Below are 10,397 nucleotides of genomic sequence, written 5' to 3' on the forward strand. Positions count from 1 at the left end.
TATAAATATTCTGTCTTGGAACTCAAAACCTAAGCATGCGGTTTGGACTTCTTTATTAATTAAGCAAATGTAATGCTTCATGGCCCCTCAAAATATATTCTGACATGATCTGATGACACTTCATAAGGAGGATGAGGAATAATAAAATTTATAAATAAAAATGAACATAGGATGAGAGGAGGTGGGGAACAAGACAGTACTCTGACCATTATGCATCAGGTTGGGGTCAGATTTCACAACTGGTTAGGAGGCTATGATCATTGCTTCGCATCGAGCAGATGAACCCGTGAGGCTAAGTCCTTGCTGAGGTCCCGGCTTCACACAGCTGCTGCTTCTCAGGGAGCTTTCTGAGGGCAGTTTTCTCAGCCATTATGGATGAAGCTTTCTTTAGAAATCTGTATTTATAGTGGAAATCCTCTGATGATAACAGAGTGCATCTGTATATAGGGCAGCGGTTTGTACACGTGTGTGCATGTGCTTGTGTGTACTTTGTGTGGGGAGGGTGGTGAGAGAGGAAAAGGGAGAGAGAGAGAGAAGTCTGGGTAAAGACTTATCCATGGGAGAGCATGCCAACTCTGGAAAGCTGTTGCTTCTGGTGTAACTTTTCTAATTCTACAGAAAACAAAATATGCAATTTACCCCTCTTTTCTACTTGGCTGATTGAGGTATTGTGATAAGGAAGTGACCAATCCTCCTCAAAGCCCCATGAAAACGAAAATGCCATGTAACACATAAATGACAATTACATCTTGTGTTTTACATCAGTGAAAATGCAGTTATCATGATATATGATCTCAGTAAATGCTGAGTTTGCTTTCTTTCCAGTAAGGGCAGAGCTCCACATATGAAAAGAAATGACCGACATGAGCATAGTGACAACATTCTTCCTCATGGGTCGTCCCATGCTCCAGCAATGGACATCTCCCTCTTGGGAATCTTCGTGGTGATTTATGTACTCACTGTTCTGGGGAACCTCCTCATTCTGCTGATGATCAAGGTGGATTCCCACCTCCACACCCCCATGTACTACTTCCTGACCAACCTGTCCTTCATTGACATGTGGTTCTCCACCGTCACTGTGCCCAAAATGTTGATGACCTTGGCATCGCCAGGAGGCAGGGCCATCTCCTTTCCCAGCTGTGTGGCCCAGCCCTACTCCTTCCACTTCCCGGAGAGCACCGAGTGTTTCCTCTACACTGTCATGTCCTGTGACCACTACCTGGCCATCAGTCACCCGCTCTGGTATGCCAGCATGAGGAGTGGGAGGACTTGTGCCCTCCTCGCCACCAGCACGTGGCTCAGTGGCTCTCTGCACTCTGCTGTGCAGACCACACTGACATTCCGTCTGCCCTACTGTGGGCCCAGCCAGATCCAACATTACTTCTGTGTGATTGAATGCTGAGAAACTGTCAAATATGAGTGTGAAATAATAACATTTAGAGACATTAAAAAATGGAAAGTTTCTACCACTATTACAACCATATCAAGTACCTTCAAAATATATAATGCAGTAATAAAACTCATCCAGAAATGAGCATTTGAGATATAGGAAGGAATAAAAAGTTGAAAAAATCAGACCTAAGCAAATCTGAATAACTATAGTATCATTAAAAATAATGTTCTGTTCTTGAGCTTAAAAAGTCATGATTTGTAACTTCTAGTTTCATCTCCAACATGTAAAGAGTTGAAAGCTGTCCCTTGCCTTATTAAAACAAGGCAAATTGGGATACACTGAAAATCAAGGCTTTTCTTGGACCCATCAGAGAGCTGAGGTCACAGGCAAACTGGCCTGGGACAGTGATGTGCAATTAACACACAGCAGGCTGCCCATTGTGACCTTCTCTTCTGTGTTGGTTTTAGAATGTGGTCCACCTATGAATGGTTGTCAAACTTTGTTACTGATTTCAAATACTCTCATATCACATTGTCTCACATATGAATATACTGCCAGCAGACAGCCTTCGGAGGAGAACTAAATACAATTCTTCCCATGTCTCACCCGCACACAGCTCACTCCATGAGAGCCCATGCTTCTGTTTCTATCCAATGATCTGAAGCGCTATCAGTAGGGCATCTGACTCCCTGACACTTGCCGCACAAATTCCACAATTTTCAAAATTCTAATATGGCTTTCCATGGCCCCTGCTGACTGTGGGTGAACTAGAGGAATAGAGTGATAACGAATCTGTAGGGATTCACCAATGTCTCCTTTGATCTAATATGTATGCCCCCTGGTCACTGGGATAATTTGGGCATCCAAACACAGAAACAAGGTCCCTTAAAATAGTTTGATAATGACAACTTTGAAGAAGGATAAGACCCTTATTTATACCCATTTTGAAAATGTTCTCCCATCCTGACTTTCATTCTCTCAATTGAATGAATGAATTAATGAATAAAATCTCAAAAAATATTTATTATGAATCACTGTCACTCAAAACACTTCTATACATTCATTTAATCCTCATAACAGTATTTTGAGAAAGGGTCATTTTTGAGATGGAAAATTGAGGTACAGTTCACAGAATTATTTCAAGACTAGTTTGAGCCAATATTTGCTTTTGTTTGGGTGCAAGTATAGCATTCCCTTTTTTTCTGATTTGTAAAAGAAATGTTGAAATCCCATGAACAGGTTACTTAAAGATATTTTCATTTTTCTGGAATGAAAATGAAACATCATTGGCCCCAGCCTGCAGTGTGGGTGTTCCTGTCCTACACCAGGTTGTAGTTTGGTATAGCTGGAATTCCAAGACCCTTAGAGGGTAGGAACAGGAGCTCCCTGGGCAGATGACCAGCTGCCACCAGCTGTGGTAAAAGAATCCAGTGTTGAATGGTTTGGTGCTAACTGTGGACAGGAAATCTAGATCAGAATATGTGGTGGAGACGAATGGTTTCTGTCCTTACCTTCCTCCTGATCTGCCTCACCCAGCCTGGGAAATCGCAGGACCCTGGCAAGGTGGCGGTTGTTGGCAATTCCTGAGAGGAGCACGTCAGCACCACAACCTGTCCTGACAGACCCACCTGGAGAGTTAAGGAGCTGCTCAGAGCTTAGAGCTCTTTCAGTGTGGGAGCAATGAACATGGTCACGATGTGCCAGGAAGAGGGGTGATCACACTGGGACCCACACACAAACACAGATGTGATGGAGAAGGCAGTCACACAGCAGCAACCATGAATCAGTGACTCCGATATTTGCTGCTGTCCTTGGACACTATGCTCAGGAGTATAACTCCCAAGTTGTATACATAAACCTTAAGCGAAAATTTAAAAAAAAAAAAAAAAGCATGTTACAAACTTAGGTATATGACTAAAACAACCCTGGTGTCTGAGATCCAAGCAGAATACATAATTTTTAAGAAGGCAAAACAATGTTATATGTCAACTGTAGCTCAACAAAATGGAACGAAAGAGACAGAAAAAATTCAGAGAAAAATTTGATAGACCAAAACTTAGGCAAGTTCATCATCAATAAAATTTAATTCTGACTTTTAAAAAATTCCTCAGACAAACCTGTGAAACAAATATTTGTGAGTGGATGGTTTTGGAGAACATTTAACACTGAGAACTACACATGTATATGTTGCACCTTGGTGACCGAATTACATTAGTATTTTTTTTTTTAGAAAAATGATGATTGTCACGGCCCACGTGACAAATCAACCAGGAACGCGAGGGTAAGAGGCTGGTGAAAAGAAATCAAAGAGACAAAGAGATGGGGGCAGGAGGAGCACCGGGGATGATTTCCACCAAATGCCGCTTTATTAGTAAAAACAAGAGAGTATATAGAAGTCTTACAGTGAAAGGGTGACTTATCTAAGTGTTGCTGCAGGATTAAAGGTTCACACACCAGCTTCATAATATTTTTCACTACAGACATAACAGTGCCAGCTGGTGGATGGTAAACATCATCCACTAGAAACACACTTGAAAGTTAGCTCATAGCTTCTAACAGGACAGCAAGAACCACTAGAAGATTAATGAGTGCATCTGGGTTGTTTTGAAGGTCAAATATCTAGAGGGCATGTGAGAAGTCACGTAGGCGAGCAAGCAGCGCATGGCACAGGCTCTTTCTCAAATGCAACTCAACTCCATTATCCTCTGCCTTGAATCAGGCAGTGGGACATTGGAGGAGGCACAAGTCCGAGCCTGGTTTGGCTCTCATCTCGAGCCCCACTACGGCTTCCCACAGATGATATCTACTTTCCGGTGTTTATTTGCTCCGGGAGTATGCTACTATGTGTATAAGCTTCCACAGAGCTTTCTTCACTTCCTTGTTCCTCAGAGTGTACACCACAGGGTTTAGAAGGGGTGTCAGCACCGTGTAGAAAACTGCCACAATCCCATCCACGGCATCGCGAGAGCCTGGCCTCAGGTAAATGAAAACACAGGGAACAAAGAAACAAAGGACCACAATGCAGTGGGAGGCACAGGTCTGAAAGGCTCTGTGTCTCCCCTCTGAGGTGCGGATCTTCAGGATGGACCAGACGATGGACACATAGGACAGCACTATCAGGAGAAAGCAGCCCAAGGCCACGACCCCGATGTTGACAAAGATCACCATCTCATTGACAGAGGTGTCTGCACAGGCCAGCTTGAGGATGGGAGGGGCATCACAGAAGTAATGCTGGATCTGGCTGGGCCCACAGTAGGGCAGACGGAATGTCAGTGTGGTCTGGACAGCAGAGTGCAGAGAGCCACTGAGCCACGTGCTGGTGGCCAGGAGGGCACAAGTCCTCCCTCTCATCATGCTGGCATACCTGAGTGGGTGACTGATGGCCAGGTAGCGGTCATAGGACATGACAGTATAGAGGAAACACTCGGTGCTCCCCAGGAAGTGGAAGGAGTAGAGCTGGGTCACACAGCTGGGAAAGGAGATGCCCCTGCCTCCTGGCGACGCCAAGGTCATCAGCATTTTGGGCACAGTGACGGTGGAGAACCACATGTCAATGAAGGACAGGTTGGTCAGGAAGTAGTACATGGGGGTGTGGAGGTGGGAATCCACCTTGATCACCAACAGAATGAGGAGGTTCCCCAGAACAGTGAGTACATAAATCACCACGAAGATTCCCAAGAGGGGAATGTCCATTGCTGGAGCATGGGGAAGACCCATGAGGAAGAACGTTGCGACGAGGCTCACGTTTGTCATTTTCCACACCTTTGGTACCTCTCCCTATGGGAATAGAGAGAGCACCTAGTATTTAATTGAAAACTGAAAACCCATTTTCGTGTGTCAGCTTCATCATTCATGGCAAATAATGCAAGAGTTATACTCAACTTGCCTCATCATCATCCTCTCTTTCTCTCTCTTTTTCTCTCTCTTGCACACTCACAAACACATGCATACACCAGTGAGGAACACACAGATCTGTGCAGTAGAAAGCCATAGAAATCCATTGTATAACTTCTGGTTATTGTGCCGTAAATGACGACAAATTTAGCAGCACAAAACAATGCAAATTTCCATTCTTACAGTGTTTGAGTCAGGTGAGGTGGATGTTCTGCTAAAGGCTGAAATCAGGATGTCAGCTGAGTTTGGAATTTCATCTGAGACATGGAACTGAGGTGTCTGGCTTTCTAGCTGTTTGTAGGAATCTTCACTCTCAGCTGTAGAGCCCACCCCCAGGTCCTAACCACCCGGCCATGTGATACCATGGCAGCTTACTGCTTCAAGGCCAGTAGAAGAATCTGTCTCCAGTTTTCTGTGACAAAGTGTGATGTAACAAAATGCACCACAAGTGATACCCCGTCACAGTCTCAGGTCTTGCTCACACCCAAGGGGAGGCGATTTATCAAGGAGTGTTCACCAGGGGACAGCAATCAGGGGGACCTCTTGGAATTTTATTTTCTCTTCAGAGTTTATGTGGAAACTTAAAGAACCAAGAATTTAATTTCTGATAGGGCTGCACACTTCAAAATTATTCAGCAAAGCTGAATAATTCTCTGGGGTCCTCATAGGTAACTCAGCAGTAGTAATACCAGCTGAGACATTATAAGTATTAAACAAGAGAGTAGATATGAAGTCCTTAATAAAGTGTCTGGCTCTTGATAGCTGCTCAACAAATGATAACGAATCACACAAAATTGCCTTGTGATACAGAACTGGCTTCCTATCTGTATCTACCAATATCTATCTATCTACCAATCTACCAGAGTGGGGGAATAAGAAGGTGAATAAATTGTCTTTGTGTCATAGAAACATCTCAATTTCAAAACTAGATCTTTTTTTTTAAGATTTTATTTATTTATTTGACAAACAGAGATCACAAGTAGGCAGAGAGGGAGGCGGGAGGTGGGGGAAGCAGGCTCCCCACTGAGCAGAGAGCCCGATGCAGGACTCAATCCCAAGACCCTGGGATCATGACCTGAGCCGAAGGCAGAGCTTTTAACCCACTGAACCACCAGGTGCCCCTCAAAACTAGATCTTTGAGGAAGGGTTCATCACTGGTATTTGACTGATGTCTTGCTACAACCATCACCAGCTTATAAAGGGAGTTCCCTCAGGGGAGTTTGAGAAACTCAACACTGTGACATGATTCCTGCAATCTTCCGTCTGACCCAGAAAATACCAAGCCTTGTACACTGTTGCCTCCATACTCCGTTTACAATAGGCTATCCTTTACGAAGGTCTAGGAATATATAATTTATACCTGTTCTCCCAAACATAATCCACTGGCAGTTTTTCTAACATATAACCTTCTGTCATAAATATCTATATATTTAGATGAATATGGCTTTGTTAGAGATAATATCCCTCTCTCCATCTTCCATTCTCATACTCATAAATTCAGGCAATGCCCTTATAGGGGAAGACATCTCCATCAAGGATGTGGCTCTTATTTAAGACCTACTACCTGAGACAGGAAGAACAGAACCAACACCAGAGGAAAGGATGTTGCCAGCTGGATGTAAAGAAATATCAAGAAAAGGCAGGCTGAATTGATTTTTTTTAATATTTCCAATATTTCTTTTATTTTTTTTTCTTTTCAGCGTAACAGTATTCATTGTTTTTGCACCACACCCAGTGTTCCATGCAATACGTGCCCTCCATAATACCCACCACCTGGCTCCCCCAACCTCCCCCCCCCTTCAAAACCCTCAGGTTGTTTTCCAGAGTCCATCATCTCTCATGGTTGACCTCCCCTTCCAGTTGATTTGATATTTTTTTTAATCCAAATTAGCTTTGAGTTCAGGATTGTTGTTAATTATTCCTTTATTTTTTAAAGATTTTATTTATTTATTTATTTATTTGACAGAGAGAGAGAGAGAAATTACAAGTAGGCAGAGAGAGAGAGGGAAGAGAGGGAGCAGAGAGCCCGATGTGGGGTTTGATCCCAGGACCCCAAGACCATGACACAAGCTGAAGGCAGAGGCTTAACCCACTGAGCCACCCAGGCACTCTATTAATTATTCTTTGAGGGATGACTATGAAACTGGCTCCACAATATGAGAGAAGCCAGGATCTCTGATCCCAGCAAAGCTTAGACAAAATGCTTCCCATGTCTAGATAATGTGGCTTAAGCTACATCTAAACTGTAATTTTTATGGGTGAAGGAGAGTGGAAGGTTCAGGCTTCCAGGTATGGAATGAATAAGCCATGGGAGTAAAGGCACAGCATAGTAAATAGAGTCAATGGTAATGTCACAGTGTTGTATGGTGACAGATTGTAGCTGTCCTTGTGGTAAGCAGAGCATAAAGTACAGAGAAGGTGAGTCAGTATATTATACACCTGAAAATAGTATAACAATGTATCATCTATACACAGAAAGATTTTGAAATCATATTTTTCAAATAAGAGAATAAATAACAGACAGAATTATCATAATCAGACCTGTATGGATATCAGAATTGAAATAATGATACAAATGTATCTGAAATTTCTATTTTACCATTGGAATCCCATACCCAGGATATCTTCGTATTCAGATTAGATGAAATATGAATCTTTCATCAGGTGAATTGCAAAGTAGACTAAGATTTAACACAGGACTATCAATTATGGTGTCTGTCTGTGTGTGTGTGTGTGTGTGTGTGTGTGTGTGTGTGTTTAGTGAGGAAAAAAAGACAGATGGAGACAGAGAGACTTAGTAACCCAATGTAGAGACATGTCTAACAATGCCCAAGCATCTTACCTCCCAGGGGAAGTTCAAAAGGGAAAGCAGGAAGACTAAGAGAAATCTACCATTTTAAGAACTCACCTTACAGTATGTGATTCATTTCAATATAAAACTCAGCTGGTTTTTTTCTTCCAATTTTTTACTATCATTGTCAAGGCGGTAGTTTGCAAGTTATTACTCAAAGAACAGATATATCTATGATTCTTTGGTGAGAGTGGCTCATTTCTATCCAAGGACTCGAATAGTTGAAGTTCAGGGAATGAAAGGAAGATGGCTAGATGGATAGGAGCTTATTGATTTGGTGACCCAGGGGAGGGATTCCTCTTGAGTCTTCAAGTTCTTTGAAGAGCAGAAAAACAAGAGCAAGAGACTAATGAAAGGTTTTTAATAATCATGCATAGATTTCCCACTGTGTTTGCTTTTTAAACCCTCCTGAGAACAGTTCATGTCTTTCTGAAACTTGTATTGATACCTAAGAGGAAGGAAGGAGGACCTAGTTACCCTGTTCCCTCAACAGTGATGCAGATAAACACACAGCTGCCGGCTCTCAACCTAAACTTGTCCAAAATCCATAAATGGTCACCACCTGTCCCCACTCTCCATCTCAAAGCAACTCTCTCTTCCACTACTTTTTTTTTTTAAGATTTTATTTATTTATTTGACAGACAGAGATCACAAGTAGGTAGAGAGGCAGGCAGAGAGAGAGAGGAGGAAGCAGGCTCCCCGCTGAGCAGAGAGCCCGATGTGGGGCTCGATCCCAGGACCCTGGGACCATGACCTGAGCTGAAGGCAGAGGCTTTAACCCACTGAGCCACGCAGGCGCCCCTCTTCCACTACTTTTTTAAGCTGAGTTTAAAATACCTAAATTCCTAAAAATTTTTGTTGCTTAGAGTTTTAGAGTGACTCTTCATAGGAAATACCTAAGGATACATGACTATTTCCCAGCTGTATACATAATAGGTTGCATTGCTCTCATAACTTTTATGGTATTAAAAGCAAATATAAACACTTGATATATTAAAGTTGTTCTTAATCTGTAAATAAGCTTTTCATGAACAGTATTGATTTCTTTGTTTTGAGGAAATAGTCTTTTCTTATTGGTTTGTCATGAGATTTACTAATTAAGGTAACTAATTCCAGTTACTAATATCAACATCTATTGCTGACTTGGATGAAGAAGAAAGCTTCCTCGCACATAGTATTCGTACAAATCTATGCAGTTACAGAAGCTTCTTCAGGAAAGCAATAGGACAGTAGTTGAAGCTAAGAATACATATACACTTAATTCCAGTAATTCAATTCAGGAATCTATTCATGATTATAAAAGCACCAGTCATAAGTGTCTTTATTCAAACATATGCTTTGGGGAGCCTTTGCTGGCTCAGTCGGATGAGCCCATGACTCTTGATCTGGGGCCATGAGTTCAAACCACACATTGGGTGTAGAGATTAAAATAACATAAATAGGGGCGCCTGGGTGGCTCAGTGGTTTAAGCCTCTGCCTTCGGCTCAGGTCATGATCTCAGGGTCCTGGATCGAGCCCCGCATCAGGCTCTCTGCTCAGTGAGGAGCCTGTTTCTCCCTCTCTCTCTGCCTGCCTCTCTGCCTACTTGTGACCTCTCTCTCTGTCAAATAAATAAATAAAATATAAAAATAAATAAATAAATAAATAAGTGGAGTTTGTGTTCATACATTGTTTCTAGTGACAAAACAACTGAAAAGCAAGTGAATATTGTTACAGAGAGGGTTTAAATATCCTTACAGAGAAATGGTTGAATAAATCATCGTGCTGCTACATCATGAAATATTAAGCAGTTATAACTGCACCAGTTAACTCTGAGTGGCTTTTGTGGGATATTTTCAATAATGCACAGAAGTGATGTTAGCCTTCTGCATCTTTATAAAGAAAACAATGACAATTTGTACATTGTAGGAGTATAGATAAAGGAGAAGGATAAAAATGAGATTATTAAATCTACAGTTGAGAAGTGGTATTTTAAAAAGGACAAAAACATTTAAAGATGCGAACAGAAGTATAGCATATATGATATAAACTGGTCGATTTAAATTATACACATTGTTATATGCCTGAAGAAACCAGAAAATTAAAGGTTTGGATATTGATCTATTGACTTGCATTGATGTCCACAATAGTTTAAAAAAAAAAGTAAGCTAAACAAAAATTTACATGTCAGTGGAAACACGTTTCCCCCATACACACACACACACACACACACACACACACATACACACACACACACACTCATACTCATGTAACAAAGCC

At 41.9% G+C, this 10,397-nt stretch overlaps 1 protein-coding gene and 1 pseudogene across 1 annotated transcript; one reads left to right on the forward strand and one right to left on the reverse strand.

Annotated features, from left to right (window-relative positions):
• The first annotated feature begins 854 nt into the window (after nucleotides 1-854).
• On the forward strand, nucleotides 855-1,402 carry LOC123948839 (annotated as a pseudogene).
• A 2,808-nt stretch (nucleotides 1,403-4,210) lies between these two features.
• LOC123949722 (olfactory receptor 10G9-like) lies at nucleotides 4,211-5,146 on the reverse strand. The gene has a single exon (XM_046017304.1). It carries the CDS (start codon nucleotides 5,144-5,146, stop codon nucleotides 4,211-4,213), a length of 936 nt encoding a protein of 311 aa, XP_045873260.1.
• Nucleotides 5,147-10,397: the final 5,251 nt, after the last annotated feature.

The sequence above is a fragment of the Meles meles genome, chromosome 8, assembly GCF_922984935.1.
Source record: "Meles meles chromosome 8, mMelMel3.1 paternal haplotype, whole genome shotgun sequence".
Taxonomy (NCBI): Eukaryota; Metazoa; Chordata; class Mammalia; order Carnivora; family Mustelidae; genus Meles; species Meles meles.

Coding starts and splice junctions, on each gene's coding strand:
- LOC123949722 (XM_046017304.1), bottom strand. CDS start 5,146: ATGACAAACGTGAGCCTCGTCGCAACGTTCTTCCTCATGGGTCTTCCC.